Genomic DNA, 23,922 nt, shown 5'->3' on the forward strand with positions numbered 1-23,922 from the left:
TCAATGGGAAAAATATCGATCAAGTGTCAAGATATAAATATCTTGGTTGCTGGCTTAATGAACGGTGGGATCCAGAAATAGATATAAAGACAAGGATTGAAGTTGCACGGCAGTCCTTCATGAAAATGAGAACACTATTCTGCAATAAAGACCTAAACATGGAAGTCGGATGCCGAATGCTGAAATGCTATGTGTGGTCTATTCTGCTCTGGAGTTGAAACACGGACATTGAAGGTGACAACCATCAAGAAAATCGAAGCCTTTGAGATGTGGCTATACAGAAGAATGCTAAAGATATCATGGACATAAAAAATTACCAATGAAGATGTCTTAAAATCCATTGGCAAAGCTAAACATCTTGTACAAATAATCAAGAAAGGAAAAACATCATATCTTGGCCACATCATGAAAAACAGCAAATTCCAACTTCTACAAACTATTTTGGTAGGAAGAATTGATGGCAAAGGAACTAGAGGAAGAAAAAGAATATCATGGTTTGACAACATCAAGACGTGGACAGGAAAGAGCAGTGCACAACTGCTCAGATTAGCACAAGAGCGCAGTTTGTTCACCAAGATGGTCGCTGACCTTCGATAGAAGATAGCACAATTAGAAGAAGAAGATTGATAAGCAAAGAAGAGGGATACGATAAAAACATTTAAGTTACGTAAATGATTTTATAGGATTGATATGTGGGAAATCTTTTAGTAATTGACTAGAGGGAGCAGTACAAGAGGTCATCCCTGGAAGTTGAGAAGAGTGTGGTTATGAAGAGAGTAAGGAATAGAATTTTCTCTTGGAGAGTGTTGAATGCATGGAATGGGTTGCCTGAGTCAGTTGTGAGGAATTTGTATTTTAATGGTTTCAAGGAGAGGTATAATAGATATTGTGTTGATAGTTTGGATCCCTCACAATGAGTTTTAGGACTTCATGGAGGTGCCTGTGCAATGTTGATCAACAGAAATAAAAGATGGTGATTACAATTTGTATACCCTGATCAGACTACATCTTGATTATTGTCTTAGATATGATTACCAGGATTTGTAGCTGATAAATTAACTTTAAAGTGAGTACACAGGCAGATAACAAAAATGATATCAAGGCTGTCCAATGTTAACTATGAGGATAGGCATACAAACTGAAGTGTTTGGTGGATAGACGATGAACAGGTGATAGTCTTAGACTGTTAAACTCTTGAGAGGCAGTCCGGATTGACACTGGGGAGGTCATTCATATGGTAAAACCTGGATAAGGATAACGAACAAAAATCATCCCTGGAAGTTTTGAATGGAAGTGGTTTTTTTACATTCAGATTGGTTGGTCCATGAAATGCATTATCTTATAGAATGATGAGAGATCAGATGTGTTGGAGTTTATGTAATGCAGGGGTTCTCAACCTGGTTGTGGTTATGGGTGCATTCGAGATTGGGAAGAGAATGGTAGGCACCGATATTTTTTCTATGAAAATTTATACTTGTTTATCATATCAAATGATAACAATTAACTATGAAAGTAGGATAAATACACATGTAACATTTATTATACAACTAAATTATCTGATAATCATTCTTTGTCATTATAATTATTAAAAATAACAAAACACAATTTCATACATAAAATATTTTTCCTCAGATATATTTAAAAATATATAGAAATGTAATTAAAAAATTATAAAAGCATTAAAAATAATATTGTATATCGCAAATTAATTAAATTAGTGCGATCTTTGGCATTGCATTTCATTGATTAATTTCTCACAGTTGGGAGTGTATGATGATGATGTTCCTATTTGTAAACAATCATCAAGGTTGGCATTGGTAAGTCAAGATCTGTTTTTCGATTTAATTATATTCATAGTTGAAAATACTGATTCGTACAAATAAGTCGAACCAAAACAGGATTAAATTTTATGGGCTTCTCTTTTTAAGAAAGCATACTTTTTGCAATCAATGATTCCAAAAATTTTCATTCGTAGCTTAGGATTTCAGTCTAATATCATTTTGAAGGTCCAAAATCTCCTTCAATTTCTTGTGTTCCTACTCTTGTTCCTCTTGCTCCCCTTGTTTGCTCTTTCATGGTTTCAGTAGCTCTTCTTTTACACTAAAGTCACTAAATACCATCCTTGTCACAACTGTTGTTTGTGCTTTATCTGATATGTCTGTCAACTCATATAATGGTGGTGAGAACCATTCACATCTTTCCATATCATTTTTTTAGCTGACTTTGCATGTCATCTGAAATTGCTTGAATTCTCGTAGTTGTCATTGGATAATTGCAAATCTTGTTTTTCTGAAATAATCTTTCACTTGTTAGCAAATCCTGCAAACAGTGAATCAGCACCAGTTAGAAATGCTTCCTTAATTAATTCACTGCCTACAAAGGGCTTTTTACTTTTTGCCAACAAGTGATAAATTGTAAAGGAAGCAATAGTGGCATTTTTATTCTTCTCTACCTGTCTAATGAAAATTGATTGCTGGGTAGATAATCCTGATTTGAGTTGATCAATTTTTCTTTTTCTAAGTTCAGATTTAGGTGAATATCTAACATCAAAAGAACTGTGATGGCACTTGAAATGATATTTGAGGTTGTGTTTCTTCATCACTGATACAATACCACAATAAGCAAAAACATTTCTTTTTATTGTGGATAAAACAATAGTCTTCTTCCCAATCATTGTTGAATTTATAAGTTGTTTGCATTATGGAAATTATGGAGACAACTACCGTGTTAGAGCAAAACTTCAGTTTAATATAAACCAAAATGAACATTCAACATTTCCACCTTTATATCAAGGTCATCATCATCACATATATACAGAGAAACAAGCTGCACTACAATCTACATGGTTTGCTAAAGTTACTAACCAACCATTACAACAAATATTGGCCTGACTTCTGGTGGAAAAAAAAAACTTACTACATCAAAACTAGAGTCCTATTATTATTATCTATTATTATTATTATTCAGGCCTCCATGGAGTCAAAAGACTCATCATGGGAGGTCCTTCCTAAGAACATAAAGTCTGTCAAGACTCATCGAGGGGAGGTCCCCCCTAAGAAACACAAAGTCTATCATACCACTCCTTAAGCTCATTGATCGTTCTCGCTCTCACCACTCCATCAGGCAATGCATTCCACGGTTCAACCACCCTCCATGCAAAGAAACCACTCCTCACTCTCTTGCTTGCAGTTTCCTTTCGTAACTTCCAGGGATGGCCTCTTGTCATCACTCCTTCCCACTGTTCAACCAAGCGAAAGAACTCCCCAGTGTCAACCCTGTACCCACCTCTCAACAGTTTAAAAGTCTCAATCATATCACCTCTCCTTCTATCCACCAAACTCTGCAGTCCACATTCCCTCAGCTGATCCTGATAACTATCCTTGTACAGTCCTGAAACCATCTTTGTCATCCGTCTTTGTATCCTTTCCACAGTTAATTTATCCCCTTCAAATCCTGGGGACCAAATCTGAGAACAATAGTCCAAGTGTGGTCTGATCAGAGACTTATACAACGGAATGATAACCCTCTTATCTCTGCAGGTCAGTGTCCTTCTCATAATAGCAGCAATCCTCTGTGTTACCTTCACCACCTTTGCAATATGTCCCCTAAACTTCAGGTTTCTATCAATCATCAACCCCAGATCTCTTGTCTCCCCTACTTCCTCCAGCATAACTCCTCCCATAGAGTATGCAGCATCCCATCGATGTTTCCCAAACCTCAAGACCTTACATTTTGCTGCATTAAACCGACACCCCATTCATTTACAGGGCTACCACATCTGCAATATTACTAATAATCCTTCCCAGCTTCGCTTCATCCACAAACAACTGAATATCCCCCTTGCAATCCACTGGCAATGTCATTGATATAAAGGTTAAACAATATAGGTCCTAAGACTATTACACTTTTTTTATATAAAAAGTGTAATAGTCTTATGAATAATTGTCAAGAAAAAATTCAACACAATATAGGTCCTAGTACTGAACCCTGAGGGACCCTACTTGTAACCCTCTGCCTCCTTGAAACTGCTCTGCCATACACAACTCTCTGATACCTATCAGACAGCCAATCCTGAATCTAGTTGACCAATCTGACATCCAGACCTATGTGCTGCAACTTAAATATCAGCTTATCATGTGGCACCCTGTCAAATGCCTTAGGTTACAAAATAAATTGGGCTTATATATATATATATATATATATTGGGCTTATATATATATATATATATATATAAAAAACTGTGATTATACATATAAATTTCAACCAATTGGTATGGAATAGTTCCAATAAAAGCTGAAAATTGCTTCAAGTCCTAAAGTATGCTAGATACTAAGTAGACTGAATATATTCCATCGTAATTCTTGGAATTTTTATGCCACCATTATTGTTGAGTTAGAGTGGTTAATCAGAATTTCAGGCTTCTTTGAATTTTCATTTATACCAGGTTTTTGTATGATGTAAATAGCAGGTACTTTTCCAATCAATTAATTTCACTGTTTGTATATTTTTGTTTGCTAATGCTAAAATTTATTACAAAAATATATTTAATTTTTATTAATCAATTATATATTTAATATAATATTTAATTATTATAAATATTTAATTAATCAATTTTTATAGGTGCTCCTGGCTTACCAGGTCGAGATGGTTTACCAGGAATGCCAGGTAAAAAAGGGGAACCAGGATATCCAGGATTCTCTGGTCGGGGTGAGCCAGGATTGAAAGGTTATCCTGGATTGCGAGGTGACCCAGGTTATGCGGGTCCTCAAGGATTTCCCGGTGCACGTGGAGAGGATGGTTTATTTGGCCTGCCTGGAGAAAAGGTAGAAAGCTACTAAATGCCGCATGTATTAATGATTTTTTTGAATATAGCTGCATAAATTCATTGTTATTGAAATTATTATGCAATAATTAATGCACACATGCTCTTCTGGAAAGAAGTCAATGGACACACCCATGGGCAAGGCACATCAGCCACATTATAATTGAAGTGTTTGTAACCAGTATAAATTGGAGGAATATGATGCTCTGAAGTCAGTGCAATTGTGTCTAGGTGAAATGGTTGCGAGAAGGGAACTGATGGAGTTTGAAAGAGACAATGTGATAGGATACCATTTTGTTGGCTTTTCTGTTCAGCAAATTTTTGAAAAATTGGGCCATCCCAGGTCAACATTGGTTCCCAAACTGCACCCTGCAGTGCCACAAAAATTGCAATATTTTCACTGAAATGACACTTATCCTACATGATTTTAGCCCACACACAGCAAATGCAAAACAACATTTGTTGTGTGATTAGCAGATTTAAATCTGATTTCCTAAAGGCAAATTGTAGAAAGTTCACCTCCTGTATAAATGATAGCCTTTCCATTTGGGTGCTTTCTAAGGTTGTTGGACACAACTTCTGATCATCTGCATTTCTACCTCACTCAAAAATAAAGCTGACCTCTTGAATTTCTGCGTGTAGGATCCAAGACTATATCTTGAATAGTACACACAGAATCAAATGGGGGGAAGGAGACAGTATATTTCATCTCAGCATTTAAATGCTTTTTTTAATATGTTAAATGTGGCCTTTTTTATGTGTTAAGCCTCTGCAGCTATCTTTAAAAAAAAAAAAAAAAAACAGTAATTTTAATGAGTGTGGATGTGTAAACTTCTCAAAATACAGGAACCAGTAATCCTTCGATATCCTGAGTTACAACCTAGGCTTTATATTACATCCTTCATAATCATGACTCTAGATTTATTCTACTGATTTCACTTCACTTTCCTTTGTGTTTGGTTATATGTTGGTTAAAAGCTATATTGTACTGCCTATAGATACCACTGTGAGTGAGATAAAATACTGAAAACATTAAACTGTTGTTTAACCACTACCGGCCAAGACGTCTATAGACGTCAAGGTTGTCATGAATGTGAAGTGCATATTCAAATTGTAATACCACAATTGATATTACGTTGAAATATATGATGGATACGAAGCGTATGAGGATGCGTATTTCATTCATAAAATATGGATTACATATTTTATGAATGAAATTCAGGGAATAAATTAACCTCCAGTTAGGTGGTTAATTCAATGAGCTGAATTTGAAAGTCCAAGTATATTATACTTGACACGAAGATATATGTTTTCATATAATATTATCCCGGTTCAAGTCATTCATTGGCTAATCTATATGGTTGCAGTTAAAGCCAAGGCATTGGAAAGAAATATACTGGATAAGGGAAACTTTCTGTCAATTTTTAAAGGCATTTCATAGATTACTGCATGGCAAATCAGTGAGCAAACTGGAGGAGATGGTGATGGATAATTAATTGGTCACATTGATAGGTGATATATTATCTGAAGGATACAGCAAATCTATTGTGTATTGGAGGGGGGAGGTTTTCCATTCTTGGGATCCTATAGTTCAACACTTATTTGTTAATATACTACATTTACACTGTTAGATGGTTGGATATACCAAGTAATGCAGATGTCAGATCGAAGAGTATCAATGAAAAGTATAAAGTACAGGTTAGGAAGGTGATGAGCATAGTAAACAAAGAAAAGATGCAGTATGAGAGGAGATTGGCTTGTCAGGCCAAGGTTAATTACAGGGAATTCTTCTTATGACAGGCAAGAGAAAGAATAATTATAGCAAGTTGACACTGGAGAATAATCATGTGCAGAAGAGTGATCTTTGTAAAAGATATAGTGGAATTATAGAATGGGCACTTTATCAGCATATACCATACTGGTGTAAATGATACTATGCAATATATAGAAGGGAGGCAATTATTACGAGAATAAAAAGTGAAAGAAGCAGATGTGTCAGGTATTGATTGGGTTAGATGTTAATAAGGCTGTGGAAATGGATGACGTATTGCCATGTCTTCTTAACAAATGTGCACAATGGTTAGCTGTGCCCTTTACAGGAATATGTATGCATGGTTATTTAACACATTCGCTGCCATCTATGAGTATACTCATAGTTGGCGTGTGAGCCTCACAAGCCAGCTACGAATATACTCGTATGTCTATTACCGACCTCCTATGCCCAGCACGAGTTAACCCATAGTATAAGCACCTTAATTTGGACCCTTAGCTTGTGAGTAAAGCGGAGAGCACATCTGGAGGGCTTGGTAGAAGGAAAATAATTTTAGCAAAAGTATAGTATATTATATATGAGCCTCACAAGCCAAACTATGAATATACTCATATGTTGATTACTGACCTTCTATGCCAAGCACAAGTTAACCCACAGTATAATCCGTAATTTGTAAATCAAATCATGAATGGTACACTTTAAAACAATAAATAAATAAATAAATAAAAATAAATAAATAAATAAATTAATTAATTAAATAAAAACCACCATTGTACGTTTCCACGCACCACAGTGGTTTTTCCTGGCACACAGGACAATAATAACATGTTTCCCGTCATTGTTTGTTTCGTGTACATACTCGGCAATGCTTTGTCGGCGATTCTTTGTTTCTGTAGGTGGTAAAATTTCAAAATAATGTAGATCCCAAATCCTGCTGATATTCTGTGATGTTATAAGCTCATCCATTCCAACAAAAACTGAGATAAATTTATCTCTAAATTTTAACGCAGTCATTGCGTTTCCAGTAACTATATTATCAAATTTATGTGCATTTTGAATGTATTGTATCAAAAATGCATATTGCCAATTTCTTTGGCCATCTAATTGTCTTTTGTAAGACTGATAAATGCAATAAACCTTGCTGTACTGAATTCTGAACATCACTGACTCTGAACTCAAGTTACACAGTCGTCAACACCTGTAATATATAGGTGGGGGTGATACAAGATTACTCGTAGTTGGCATATGAAACAAAATTCTGTCTGATAAGCTGGCTACGAGATTACTCGTATTGACCTTGAAGAAGTGAAAGTGCTTGGCGTGCAGTAACAAACTATGCCCGAGGAGCATGGCAGCGAGCATGTTAAATAAGTCTTGCAGTGAGTAAGGTTCCTAAGGAATAAAGAGAAGGCAAAATAGTACCATTCTACAAGCACGGTTCTAGGACAGACACTTCCAGTTATAGACCAGTCTGTATAATTGCAGTTGTAGTCAAGGTGATGGAGAGGATTGGTTAGGAATAGAATACAAGATTGGGTAGCAATGAGGGGGGGGGGTGAGAAGTAGATTTTTTTTACATGGAGAATTTTTTACATGGAAAATAAGTTGTTAATGCAGTGAGTGTTAAGGAATTTTAGGTTCTGTATGATAGATTTGTTGTCACTAATGAATCTCCCATGATGAGTCTGCTGACTCCATTGAGTGTGTAATAATAATAATATATGTATTTTCTGGAACTGAAAATTTGAATAGGATTTTAGGACAAATGTGTTTAGTTAGCTGCTGTGTCTACTATAAATTCTGTTTTTCTTGAATACATAGAGTATATTCTGTGGGAGGGGATTGTTTTTCCATTATGAGTGTCATTCCATCTGCCTCATATTACACTAATTGTTGCTAAATGTAGTACATACACTATAAATGTGTCTGTACTGTATTTAGGGATAAACAAAACTACTTGTTTTTCTTCCTTCTGCAGTATAGCATCTATTGAGGTTGTAATGTTTTTTGCAGCATAGGACTATTTTTATATCAGATTTCCAAACTAACAAATGTAGTAAAAATGTATCTATTCTTGAATAAAAATGAATACTTCTATATGTTATAAGAAGTGCCTGATCTAGAAGAGCAGCTGACAAAAAAAAAAAAAGGCATCATTTGTTAAAAGGTGGATAATTCCAATAATGATCAGATATTATGTATTCTATTACTCTATCAAGTGTATACTAACTCCCAGTAAACAAAAGAAAACTCTTAGAAAACAAAGCAAAATACAGTATATATATATATATATATATATATATATATATATATATATATAAAGAAGAGAAATAAATACAAATAACAAACAACAAAATTTAGAAGATGATTTGTTGCTCCACCAACCCCACATGTATTCCTACTATGCTTAAATGAATCACCCAATCAACATTATTAGTTCATTGGATTAGCCCCCCCCCCCCATTAGTTATTTACTAAACTACAAATGTATATAGGGGCTGTTTATTATCAGTTAGTTATTTATACTTTGCAAACAAATCTCTTTCCCTCTCCTCGTAAGTTTTTTTTTTTTTAATTATCATCATAAATTCACTTATGTATGTGTAGAATTTAAAAGATCACACTATTCACTCCACCCAGCAACTTGTAGGACACACATATAATATCACAAATGTTAATTATAAATAATTTATATGCTTGTAATGAAAATATGCTAAAACTTGTTCTTTCGTTTACATTTCTCATTCTGACTTGGCTTGTTAATCATTGTTCATATATTTACACCTTTGAGTAATTCAAATGTACCTACCAAATATAGCATTTTCCTTCATTATTATTTTCTAATATATCCTAAAACAAACACTTCCCATCCCTCATGCAGATTTGGTTGCAATTAAAGAACTGTTATAATGTGCAGTGCATCCACCAAAATGCAAGTATGAAATTTCTAGGGACACAGTGTTTTGTCCCACCAGATAGTTAGAGTAACAGGGAGACAGATATGATCACCCCAATGTGAATGTGTTAAGCCAATAATAATCCTTTACTAACCTATCTGTCTTGATTATGTCTTCCCCACCCCTCTCCTCTTCTTACTATCCACTTGACTCTGCAAATTGCATTCACTCAATCTGTCTCATACTCAACATTCCAGAGATGAGAAACCACCTTAGTGAGTCATCATCTCTGAACCCTTTCCAACTTCTCTTTATCCTTTTGAAAATCAGCTGACCAAATCTATGCACCGTAATCCATATGCATTCTGATCAAGATCTTATACAATGGAAACATAACATCCTTACTTCTACATGTTAGTGTTCTCTGCCTCATTGCCATAATCAGATGTGCTGTCCTCACAGTTTTAGCAGAATTTTCCCAAAATTTCAGGTGGCTATCCACCAATACTCCCAGATTTCTCATCTCCTCGACCTTATAATTTGTGTATCACACAATTCTGCAGTTGCCAGGAGGGTTAAAAAAGTGGGATTTTCTACTTCATTCTGGTTGTTAATACCATACACAGTGATGGCACTAACCTTGCCCCATGCTTTGCTCATATTGGTTTACTATCCAAATATTTGTAATGCTGTTGCTGCACTCTGTGCATTCCGTCACCTGAATAAATATTGACAAGGTCCACTATCTCCATGTCCTCTGTAATGAATGATTAGTTGTTTTGAGAAAATGGGATCATTGGGAGTTAGACCTGGCAGAGATCTAACTCCCAAGCCCATCAGTTTCATGCTGTAACTCTCAAACAATCAGTTCACAACAAGTGAATGAAACTTTTTACTGTGTTGTAGAGCAGGCTATGAATAACAGTGTCAGTTCCTGAAGTGCATGTGCTGTATCAAAACACATGGATGTGCCTTACACAACTGTCTGGAAAATTCTACAGAAGATCCTGCATTTCTACCCATTCAGTATAACCCTGATACAGGAGTTGCACCTAGAGGACTTCAAAGGTGACTGACATTCGCTTTAACGTTCCTTGGTTGAGTAGAGGTGCTTAAGCGTCAAAGCCGTATAACTGAGAGGTGACGTCCACATAGCCTTTAAATGAATGCAGAGAATTGACCAGGGCTTCTGACCTAATGTCCAATCCTCACCTTCTCGTGATGCACTCTGTTAGGTATCTACCTGAATAATGAATGAATGAGGATGGGCTCGCAATTTGGGATTTAGCCTACCAAACTGTATTCTTGTTGGCTTAAACCAAAACATAAAATTATGGTACAACAGGACAGAATTTCATGCCAGCTGGGGCATCACCAGATTAAACAAGGTCCGCCTTTTTTTTCACCAGGGAACCAGGGCAAAAAACAAAAAGTCAGCTACTGGAACAAATCTTGAAACAAACCCAAACACATTTTCACCAGAGTTCAAGATCGGTACTGTCAACATAAGAAGCCTGAATGGCAAAGAAACGGAGATAGCTGAGGAATTTGATAAGTACCAGATCGACATAATACGGGTGACTGAAACAAAAAAGATAACATCTGGTGAGATTTTTCTGAGCAATAAATACAAAATGTTATACTCAGGAAATAACAATCATGGAAAAGAAGGATTAGCTATAGTATTCAACACTAAATATGAGGCTAATCTTTTTGAAAGGCAAGCAATATCAAATAGAGTGATGTGGACAAATATCAGAATGGAGAACAGGACGAGCTGTACTGGAGGAGGTAGGAGAGACAAGAGATCTGGGGGGGTGATGATTGACAGAAAACTGAAATTCAGGGAGCATATTGCAAAGGTAATGAGGGTAACTCAGAGGATTGCTACAATACTAAGAAGGACGCTGACTTGCAGAGATAAAAGAGTTATCATTCCATTGTATAAGACCCTAATCAGACTACGCTTAGACTATTGTTCCCAGATTTGGTCCCCAGAATTTGAAGGGGATAAATTGACTGTGGAAAGGGTACAGAGTCAGATAACAAAGATGATTTCAGAACTGTACAATATGAGTTATGAGGATCAACTGAGGGAATGTGGACTGCAGAGTTTGGTTGATAGAAGAAGGAGAGGTGATATGATCGAGACTTTTAAACTGTTGAGAGGCAGTTACAGGGTAGACATTGGAGAGTTCTTTCACATGATTTAACAGCTGGAAGGTGCGATGACAAGGGGCCATCTCTGGAAGTTATGAAAGGCATCTGTGTGCAAGAGAGTGAGAAGTGGTTTCTTTGTGTGGAGGGTGGTTGAACCTTGGAATGCATTGCCTGAGAGAGTGGTTGGAGCGCGAATGGTCAGTGAGTTCAAGGAGTGGTATGATAAACTGTGTATTTCCTAAAATCGACCTCCCATGATGAGTCTCTTGACTCCATGGAGGCCTGGATAACAATAATAACAATAATAATTGTGCCTATATCCCCACAGAAGATTCTACTAAGTTAGAAGTGGAGGAAGTTTGACAAAGGAAAAGTTGGACCTTGTTGGGGATCTAAATAGCACTGTAGGAAATGATTGTCAGATATACAAAAATATTTTGGGAAAAATTGAAGAAGAGGGCAAAGCTAATAAAAATGGCAAATACCTGTTGGATTTCCGCTAAGAACATGGATTGGTTATTACTAACACAAAGTTCCAAATAAAAATGTGCACAAATTCACATGGAGACAAGAAGCAAGGAATAAGAAAAGGATCACTGACTATGTTATTGTTGATAGTAATATTTCTCATTGGTGCAGGACACTAGAGTGTCCAGAGGATTTGAAATTGGAAGTGATCACCATTTAGTCTTGAGCAGGATAAAATTGAATTTCACATTGAAAAGAAGAACATGTAAGAAAGTTTCAAAGAGAATAAAAGTGAGAATAAAATCAAATCTGAGAGCACTTCAGATGTGAGGAGCTTTCAGATGTGAGCTGTAGACTAAATTACACAAACATTATTCAAAAATAAATGAAAGCGTTTGAGAACAGGAACTGAACCTTGAAGATTTAGTGGCAAGCCCTAAAGAAAACACTGACTGATTCAGCCAGAGAGGCATGTGGTGAGATTTTCTGCAAGGATAGAAAAATCAGAAGGCTATGGAAGACACAGGAAGTTAAGGAGGCAGTGAAGGAAAAGAAGAAAGTATATCAAAAGTTTCTGGCAAATAAAACAGTTTGTGCTCTTAGAGAATACAGAGACAAATGAAAGAAAGCTAAACACTGTATAAAACTAGCTAAACAAAAATCATGGGAAGACTTTGGTAAGAACATAGAAAATAAATATCAAGAAGGTGGCAGAATATTCTGGAGGCTGTTGAAAAGCTCAGAAATGGAGGAAAGATGATAAAGGTGACATGAAAACTGAAGAAAAAGATATCCGTGAAGTATGGAGTAATTAGTTCAAAAAATTGCTAAATGAAACAATCGTTGACAGCACCGTGCTAAAAAAAACTCAACAGGCATGCAATCAGGAATACATATCCATACTTAAGTAGAAAAAGCCATCAAAAGCCTGAAATGTGAATTGCAGCAGGAGTAAATGATATTCGACCAGAAATGCTGAAGTATGGTGGTATAAAAGTCTTATAGTGGTTGCACTGCATAGTTCAGAAGGCCTTGACAGAGAGACGAATTCCAGATGATTAGAGTAGAGCTCTCATGGTACCCATATATATATAGAAAGGGAAATAAAACTGAATGTGAGAATTACAGAGGTAATTCATTATTGAAGAATTACAGAGGTAATTCATTACTGAGTGTTTCTGGTAAGATTTATGCCAGTATACTTAAGAAACAGTTGAGAAGGATTGTGGAAGAAAGGCTTGGTGAAGAACAAGCTGGATTCAGGCCAAATAGAGGCTGTCAGGATTAGATCTTCACTTCACAGCAGATAGTTAAGAAATCAATGGAATATAACAAAGATTTGTATTTTAAGTTTTGTAGATCTGGAAAAAGAATGTGACAGGAAGAAAGCAATTCAAAATGCTACAGTTGTATGGTGTTAATGGGGCATTATATGAAGCGATACTTAGTCTTTATTTGAGTTGTAAGTCAGCAGTTAGAATTGAAGGAAGTACAGGAGGATGGTTTAATGTTAAATCTAGTGTCAGACAAGAATGTACATTATCCCTTCTGTTATTCATTATCTATATGGATCACATTATGAAGGAAAGCGGAATTAAACCTAATATCAAAATTTGGGATGTTAATCTCAGCTCTTTGCTTTATGTGGATGATGTTATACTTCTAAATAATCCGCTGTAAGTCTGCAAGATTCCATGACTAAATGGAATACCTGTTGTAATAGATATGGTATGAAGGTCAGCAATAGAAAGACAAAGACAATGAGAATAGGCAGGAACATTGAAAATATCAACTGCATTGTGAATGGAGAACCTATGGAACAAGTAAAACATTTTAGCTACTTAAGCACGATTTTTAGTGAAGATGGTAAATTAAATAAAGAAATAGACAACAGAATCAACAAAGCTGGCATCGTAGGAAGTTAGCTGAATAAAATTATATGGAATATGAGAGAAATGAGTCAAAACACTAAACGTATAGATCTGAGAGCTGGGTCAGAAGTAGAACACTTGACCAAAGACTAGAGACTGCAGGTATGAGAGTCCTGAGAAAGATTAGGGGCATGAACAGATAGCATCAATCATATTGAAATCACATCATATTAAAAACGATTATATTAGGAAAGAACTTGAGATTGTCAGCATCCAGGAATGCATTATAATAGCTAATATCAGGTGGTATGGTCACTTAAACAGAATTGGAGAGGAGAGATTAGTAAAACAAGTGTTCTCTGCCAGGTTTGTAGAAAAAAAGACCCAGAGTTAAACCAAGATATAGGTGGATTGATACAGAAAAAAGTGCCTTAGAAGACAGAAATATAAGATCTGATAATGTTGGAGTCTTGACAGGTAACAGATTGATTTGGAAGAAAATTGTAGATAGGGAGTTAGTTGTGATGTAAGTTTTTCATGTAGTACTATCATATCCTGTACACCCTTTGGGGTACATATACAGGAATTTGATAATGATGATGGTTGAGTGGTGTTGAATGCTGCATGGCCATGGATGATTTTGTGGTAAGATGGGGTTCACTTTCATCTGAACAGAGTTGTGAATACCCATAATTGCTAGGTATGTGTTATGCAAAACCTGCATACAATCCAACAAATTCTTTTGCTACCAAAAGTTACTGTCTGGTGCAGGTTTACAGCTTCATGCCTCATCCGACCATTCTTCTTTGAGGATATTCGTCAGTTGGGTCCTGTGACCTGCTCGGCTACTACCAAGCTGGTCACCATATAGCGATATGATAAACAATTTTGTTGTGCCACAGCTACAGCATTGCATGTGCTGTGGTCATTTTCATTTAGGATTAGGCTGCTCCACACATTGGTCGATCCATACAGGAGATTTTTAAAGAATATTTTACAGCCAGATTGATCAGCAGTGCATTTCCTACTTCATGGCTGCCTCGTTTACCTCATCTGAGTACTTCTGGCTCTGGGGATTTCTCAATGAGAGGATTTATCGGGATCGTCTGATAATTTGCCAGTGCTGAAAGACAGAGTTATGCAGTATGTGTGCAACATCAGTCCTGACCAGCTGCATTCTGCCATTGAACACACTGTGCAAAGGATGTAGTTTGTGGCATACTATGAAAAACAGCACATTGAACAGTACAGCCCATGAATGCTTAATAGAAGTGAATAAAAATCTTGTGTTGCATTTCTCCTTCTTACACATGCGAAAAATTACCTCTACATTTGGTTCATCATACAACACCCCTGGTAGCAAATTTTGGAACCACTTTTTTCTCAGATGTCACTTCTGCATGATGCACATTATATTCCTTCAAAGTTTTGCAGCATTTTCATCACTGGGTGGCACTTCACAAGGCCTTAAACAGTGACACTTTAATTTTGATTACCCTGTAGTTTGTTACAAAGAACTGGTAACCCCGTTCATTTACCCATGTGCAATGTCTATTTAAGTGAGATTGGATGGTAGTCTTACGTGAAGTGGTAAAGGAATTGTCAGTGCCTTTGACCATATTGTTTAATTTAAGTCTCAGCTCTGGGCTAGTCCCGAGGGAGTGGAAACAGGGGAAAATACTTCTTGCATAAAGGAGTCTCTTAGACTGCTGTTGCAAATTACCGACCGATCAGCATATCAGGAGTCATTTTCAAGGTATTGGAGAAGTTAGTCTAGAGCAAAATACAGGAATGGACAGATGTAAATGGGGATACTGTATGGGGGCAGCATGATTTTGTGAAGGGTAGATCATGCCTCAGTAACTTGCTCACGTTTTATAATACAGTGACAACTGAATTGGATAAGGATAATGGGTTTACAGTGATACTGCTGGACTTTGCTATAGAATTTGACAGGATACCACATGGAATTCTAATCAGTAAACTGCAGCACATAGGGATGGATATAGCTAGAGCTGTTGCCACGTGGAGCAGTCCCTGAGTTTGCCACCCCTCTCAATACACACCACAAATATTACAAAAAGTCAAAATGATGTATAGGGAAATAAATTAAAACACTATGTTTATTTTTGAAGTAAAACTTTAATTTCAACATTCGAAAATGTTATTTTTCTTGCTTTTCTGTTCTGTTAGCAAAATCATCAATGACATTGGCGAAATCTATTTCATAGTAATGCAGGTAATTCATAATCAAATTTTATTTAGAAAAACTCCTCTCACAACTAGCAACACTTACAACAATTGTGAGAAAAATTTGCAGTAGTATTACAATATTTGAAACTGAATTCTCGAGACTGTATTTTAGAATTAACTGCAAAAGTTCAAAAAGGAATCAAATGAATCAAACGACTTCACTAATATTGCTCAGTTAATGGTACTTATTCGCATGGTATTTCAAGATTATTCAAGTAAAGCTTTTGAAAATTATACCATTATTGGGAAGGACTAGGGGAGAAGACATTTTTTCGGCATTTGGTGAATTTGTGAAACTACACAAACTTCTGCTTTTTAAACGTGTATCTATTACTACTGATGGTGCTCCTGCAATGATAGGTAATAAATCAGACTTCATTTCATTATGTAAAAATGATGACAAATATCCAGATTTTTTAACGTACTACTGTATTATTCACCAACAAGTACTGTGTAGTAAAAGATTAAACACAAAAGATGTTTTGGATATTACATTTAAAATTGTAAATTCTGTTCGAGGAAAAGCCCTGCATCGGCGGTTATTTAAATTACAGGCAGATGATGATAGGGAACTTCTGTTGTATAATAATGTTTGTTGGCTCAGCAGAAGTCAATTTTTAGAAAAATTTCTTGTATTAATTAATGATATAAAAAATTTCTTGATGAAAAAGGAGATATTTATCCACAGTTGAGTGATAACAGATGGTTGTTACACTTATCATTTTTAGTAGATTTCTGTACGAAATTAAGCAATTTAAATTTAGAGTTACAAGGTAGAGATAAAAATTTAATTGACATGTTAAGTTAAATAAAAACTTTCCAACAAGACTTACTTTTATTAAAGAAAAATATAAATGACTGCGAATTTAGACATCTCCCATACTTATTAACATTTTTTGAACAAAATCAAGAAATGCTTTGCTATGATTTAAAAGAATTTATTCGTGAAATAGAATTAGTTGAGGAAGAAATAAATTCAAGATTTAATGATTTTAATAAAACTGAAATGATTGTATCTTTTATCAATAATCCATTTCAAGAAAACTTGAACATCACAGAAATTTCAAATAAAATTAGTGGGCTGTTTGATATAAACCAAGCTGAAGTAGAACTTGAGATAATAAACATATCAGAATAGTTTACAATTAAAATCAATAAACAATGAAGTCATTTGGAAGTATGCACATGAAAAAATCCCAATATTAACTGATATTGCGTGAAAAATTCTGTCGTGTTTTGGATCGACATACTTGTCAGAATCCGCTTTTTCAAATATGACCGTCATAAAAAATCAGTTAAGAAACCAAATTTCAAATGATCATTTGGATGATTGTCTGCAATTGGCCACTTCTTCATATCAACTTTACTATGAAAATATTGCGAGGTCCAAACAATGCCAAATTTCACATTAACTTTTTTTTTTTCTTTTTTTTTTATATCAACCAGCATTTCCTGTAACTTGTGAGTTTGTAATCAGTCTGTTGTTTTTTCTAACTTTGGTTTACCAAAATAGAGAAATATTTTATTCCAATATATATATATTTTTTTTTTTGTTGTATTAAAATAATTAAAAGTGATAAATAAATTTTTAAATACACAAATAAAGTTTTTAGTTGTGTATTTATTTTAAGTTGTTTATTTGTGCGTAATCAGATATCAGGTTGTGGGAATGTGATCTATATAAGAGAGTAGATTGCCGAATAACTTTTTGTAGAAAAGTAGCTCACGTAGTAAAAAAGGTTGAACACCACTGGCCTATAGCATTACTCTACTGTTAGCTTCTCTCTCTCTCTCATGCCAGATGTCCTCATATGCACTGCCTTCACTGGTCTCCTGCTGAACTTATGTTATTTTTGGAAGTAGTTCATTTGATATGATCAGCAATACTCCATCCTGTTCTTTCTATTCTATTCTATTCTATCTTACAATACTATATCCTTTCAATACTATATCAACAGGGAGGTTATGACAATATCCACTGATTACTTTTTTAGGAGATATTCCTAATAAAGTGGCTACTCAGTCTGGATTGGAATGATGAGATAGCATCTGGAAGTAAAGAAAATTGTTCTGAATGCTTCTTCTAGCATTAGTGTACGTAAAGTACACTAGCTTTAGATCAATTTTTTTTCTTTCTAGTGGGAAATTGAACCCTGGGCTTCTGCATTGCAGGTGGAAAGGCTAACTGCTATGCTACTGGGGAATCTGTGCAAATATTATAGCATTGAATCATTTTGTGACTTGTGCATAGCAATATTGCTGTATGGCTTCCTCCATTATCACTAATTTCCTTATCAACAGGGAGGTTATGACAATATCCACTGATTACTTTTTTTAGGAGATATTCCTAGTAAAGTGGCTACTCAGTCTGGATTGGAATGATGAGATGGCATCTGGAAGTAAAGAAAATAAATTTGTGAGTATTTCGTGGAAAACTACCTCAGGCAGAATATGTGAGGATTGATGATCTTGGATTTGATCATCTCATGAGAGGATTTCATTTAAAGTGGGTATTTAAAGTGGCTCTTGCTTGTTTGAGGCGTATGTGAATTGAGTGAAGTAGGATAGCCACTAATGAAATGATAACTGTGAAGAAGAAGAAGAAGCTTAAATAGCATGGTGCAGGTTTTAATTGAAACTGAGAATGATGAAATTGTAAGTTGAATATGTTCACTGTCCACTGAAGCTTGTCTTTTAATGTCTTCAGATGGTAGATGACTTTTATTGCCAGTTATGGCCCCTGATGCCATTTTAATGCAGTCCTACTGATAACCGGTTTAAAACATTAGTTCAAGTGAATTATAAGTTAGATTATCTGAGAACCAACCCTTCCCTAGCAATCAAATATGGTACTTTGTCTAATCACTGCAGGCCTTCAGTAAGTTGGATAGCAAAGAGAAACACACAAACTTAAAGACTATTATAAAATCCATTCTGCAGTGCAATTAAAAACCAATGATCTTGGTTGGGTAAGAAGATGTTATCAAGTTCAGGTAGGCCAGGTAGGCATTTCCTTATTAGAAATTTGAAGTGGAATAGGGCAGTGGCGCACCCATGGAGGGGGCCAAGCCCCCCCCCCCCCCCCCCAAAAAAAAAAAGAAAAAGAAAATAAGCACTAGAATATTTTCCAAAAATCTTTTCCTAATTAAAATTTTTTTTTTTTTTAAATTTTATTTATGTTGTGTCTTCTATTTCTATACTACTTGTCTCATGTATTGGCGATTACTGCAGATGCTCAGTCATAGGTCGTATGCAATGCGTAGTGTATATTTGTAAATCATCTACTCAACTCGGATCCTCTGCAAGATTAAATTTTGAGTGCTTGGGCCCCCTCCAAGATTAAATCCTGAGTGCACCACTGGAATAGGGAGATGGGGAAATGTAATATAATAACTTGCTACTCTCCAGAGCAAGATTTCTCGATTATTTGACCCTTTTCCAATTCCAAAACTTCGTTCAAGTGTCAAGTTCATGAAACCATACTTGATGCTGGTTCTTGGTTCAGTACTAGTATCAAGCATATTTTTTTCAGACTAAGCTAGACTATTTGGAATTAAACTATTTTATACAAGAGAAATATTATTTTTAATGAATTCTTTATGGATTCATCTATTCCAGAAATGAATGAAATTTAAGTATCTAAATAGTAATATTTACTTATTAAGATCATTGTTTTCATATGGTATGACTATTTTAAATGCTTGTTGATTACACATAACTCATTTAAAATCATATATCACTCAAGATATTTCATTTATAATTCTTTCACTGTAGGGTAATCCAGGAGAGCCAGGTCAAGATGATGGCATAGAAGGACTTCCTGGTCCTAATGGACCAGTTGGATTAAAAGGAGAGCGGGGTAGTTATGGTGCTCCGGGAAGACTGGGCCTACCTGGAGAGCCTGGGCCCCCTGGCCAATCTGGTCCAAATGGTATAAAGCTTTTGTTATGATTCTCAGTTATTCTTTCTGTACTCTATATTATTTATATGCTAGATATTAGCTAATTTCTGTGCTAACTGCTGATTTTACAACTTAGAATTGAAGGATGTAAAGACAGAGAGTATTAAATCATGTTGGAGGTTTAATGGAATATTTACAGCACTAGGAAAGAATTAAAAACTAATTTTGATGCTTCCAATATTTTGTCTCAGTTATTGAGATATCTTCAGGGATTACAAATAAATCTTGTAACGCTCACACATACACTCAAATAAAACACAATACTAACGAAACGTGGGTGACTCTAAAGTCCCATCTAGGTGGTGCACCCTCTGTGGGTGTTTGTAGGTGGCCTAGGACATAAAGTGGGATCTCTGATAATTAATGTTTCCCAAATTTTGTGCAGTTTTATGCAACTGTATTTATTTAAATTTGGTTGATTTCTGAGTGTTGCTGCAGATTCTAAAAACAGTCTTTCTTATTTGAATTTACTATGGTGAAGCATGGTGGTTTTTCTCCAGGAGATTCTGTGGGTTGTATCCAAAACATGGTCTGCAAGGCCAGATTGACCATAGTTGTGATTGCAGATGTGTGATTTGTGTTTTTCTAAATGGATGATTGCTGATCTACCTGTCTGTCCAAAGTAAGCCAGCTTGCAGGAACAGGGTACTTTATTATTATTATGTGACTCCTCCAGGAAGTCCAAAGACTCATCGAGGGAGGGCACCTATTCTACAATTCTGTGACTCCACCAACTACAATGAAGTGCAACTTAATGTTTCCCAAATTTTGGGTAGTTTTATGCAATTGTATTTATTTAAATTTGGTTGATTTCTGAGTGCCGCCACAGATTCTAAAAATAGTCTTTCTTATTTGAATTTACTATGGTGAAGCATGGTGGTTTTTCTCCAGGAGATTTTGTGGGTTGTATCCAAAATATATACTTACTCCAGGCACTAAATTATATACTACTCCAGACACTGAGAAAGAGGAGGGAGCTGATCTTTGGTAGAACAGATAAGAGTATCAAGTTTCCAGTGGGACTTAAAAGCTGTGTTAGGTTGTAATTTTTCAAAGACCTGGCAATTTTTTCTGATGTGCCACAGAAATTGTTGGAGATGGTGATGGCATTTCTGAAATCATTCTGAAGTGATGGCTGAGGAATGGGAGAGGAACTGATTATATTTTTTAATTCTGTAATCACTGTAGCCATTGAAAAGGAAAGTGCTGTGTATGTGGTTGAGTTTGGTTGAAAGAGAGGTTCCACTAGAACAAAGATTATAGGCTCTATTAGTTAAAGTTTTAATAATGCCACATTGTTGAGAGGGGTGGTGGCAGGAAAGTTTGTGAATGTATCTGCCTGTGTGAGTGGGTTTTCTATATACAGTGAAGGAAAGGTTACCATTAGGAAGGCATGTTACTAAGGAAATGCACTAAAGAACTGACAACTCTGTTGACTTGGCTTTTCAGTGAGAATTTGTTTATGGGAAAGGTGCCCAAGGAGTAGAAGGAGGGTATGAAAATGCCATTGCATCGGGTGGTGGTAGAATGGAAGTTTCAAACTATAGACCAGTTTGCATTTCATCAGTTGTTATGATTCTGCAGAAATTAGTGAGAAATTAATGTTAAAAGTTTGAAAAAATTAGTGTGAAATTAGTGGTTAAGATTTCAAAGAAATTAGAGAGATCATATATAGAATTAGGCAGATGATGGCAGGTTAATTATTATCTATGAGAGTCAGCATGGATTTATTAAGGGGTGATTGTGTTTTAATAATTTGACTGCCTTTTGTTGTGAATGTGGTTGATGAGGTAAAGGTATATGATGCCATTGTTTTGGATTTCACAAAGGCATTTGACAGTATGTCACATGATAAGCTGATATTCAGGTTATAGCCCATTGGTTTAGATGTCAAGTTAGTGATTTGGATTGGTAATTGGCTGCCTGATAGATATCAGAAAGTTGTGGATGTGGCAGTGGTATCAAAGAAGCAGAAGGTTAGAAAGGGCATCCCACAGGATTGAGTATTGGAGCATGTATCGTGAACCTTTATATCAATGACGCTATCAATGGATTGTAGTGAGAAGTCGAATATTCAGTTGTTTTCAGATGATGTGAAGTTTAGAAGATTCATCTAGAGAATTTGAGTATGCTTAAAGCAGGGTATGATGTAAACACAATCAAATTCTCTGCAGACATGTCACTCTTAGGCAAGGCATTCCAACCACTCACAACTCTGCATGAAAAAAACTTGCTTCTCACTCCCCTACTCACACCCTCTTCATACAGTTTCCAGGCATGATCTCTGGTTCTCCCCTGATCTCCCACTGTTTTCTGTAGAACCTCTCCAGTATTGATCCTATAACAACCACTTAATAACTTGTGGGTCTCTATCATATCTCCCCTCCTCCTCCTGTCCACCAGACTCTGCAAGTTGCATCTTCTCAATCTTTCCTCATACTCGACATTCCAGATGTTAGAAACTACCTTAGTCAGTCGCCTCTAGACCATTTCCAACATCTCTTCATCCTTCTGAAAACCCGGTGACCAAATCTGGGCACAATAGTCCATGTGTGGCCTATTGTGCCCAGATATCAGAAATACCCATGTATCAAAGCCTTATACAACGGAACAAGAATCTCCCTACTTCTACAAGTCAGTGTTCTTCCATCATTCCCAGAAGCCTTTGTATTGTCGTCACAATTTTGGCTATATGCCCCCTAAATTTCAGATCCTTATCCACTATCGCTCCCAGAACTTTATTTCCTCCACCTCCGACAATACATTCCCACCAAGCATAAATTCCGCATCCCATTTTTATTTTCCAAATTTTAAAACCCCATATTTTACAACATTGAAGCTACATTCCCATGCACAATCACTCAATTTATTCAAGTCTTCTTGTAAGGCCACAACATCTTCTCCACTCCTCATGACCCATCCTGACCCTGCATCATCTGCAAACAACTGAATATCTCCATCGAAATCTTCACCAATATCATTAATATACAAGTTAAACAGTAATGGCCCTAAAACAGACCCTTGAGGCACTCCACTAGTGACTTTCTTTTTCTTGGATATTGCTCCCCCATACACAACTTGTTGATACCTTGCGAAATCCACGTATATTGCTGTGTATCCTTCTCCTCTGTCCAAGGAAGCAGTCATCACTTTATTGTAATAAGTAAGTAGATTACTAAAACATGACCTCCCTTTAGCAAATCATGCTGCCTATCAAAGATAACACCATTGTTTTCAACCCATTTCTGGATCCTAGTTCTCACAGGCTTCTCAAACAACTTAACCACAACACCTCACATACATATAGGCCTATAGTTTGATGCTTGAGTGTGATCACCTCCTTAATGAAGTGGCACAATCTTGCCCTCCTTCCACTCCTTAGTTACTTGACCCACTGCAAGACTCGTATTAAAAAAATATGTCAAGACAAGTGTCAACTCCCTGGCACATTCCTTCAGAATACGTGCCAATATATTATGAAGTCCCACAGCCTTATTAAAATCTAATTTACTCAATTCCCCATACACCTCTTGCTCAATTACAGCTACTCTCAATCTCTCCATGAAGTCACATTCACAAGATTGAAAGATCATTATGAATTGCTCATTAAGTATCTCCACCACACATTCTGCAACAGCTGTCTTTATACCATTTTCTCCTATCAATGTCATCCTTCCATAATCATTCTTTCTTTTGCTAGCTACATATCAAATGAACTC

The 23,922-nt window shown here is 36.0% G+C and overlaps 1 protein-coding gene across 1 annotated transcript in view; it reads left to right on the top strand.

Moving 5' to 3' along the window:
- LOC150100509 (uncharacterized) overlaps positions 1-23,922 on the top strand; it is a 1,094,033-nt gene that overhangs the window by 641,367 nt on the left and 428,744 nt on the right. Inside the window, exons 23-24 of the mRNA XM_090402670.1 lie at positions 4,621-4,823; positions 20,017-20,173. Coding sequence (XP_090258796.1) covers positions 4,621-4,823; positions 20,017-20,173 — 360 coding nt within the window. The remainder of the gene's footprint in view (positions 1-4,620; positions 4,824-20,016; positions 20,174-23,922) is intronic.

This window comes from Typopeltis vanoorti, chromosome 13 (assembly GCF_054136105.1).
Source record: "Typopeltis vanoorti isolate ZY-2024b chromosome 13, IOZ_Tvanoo_1.0, whole genome shotgun sequence".
NCBI lineage: Eukaryota > Metazoa > Arthropoda > Arachnida > Uropygi > Thelyphonidae > Typopeltis > Typopeltis vanoorti.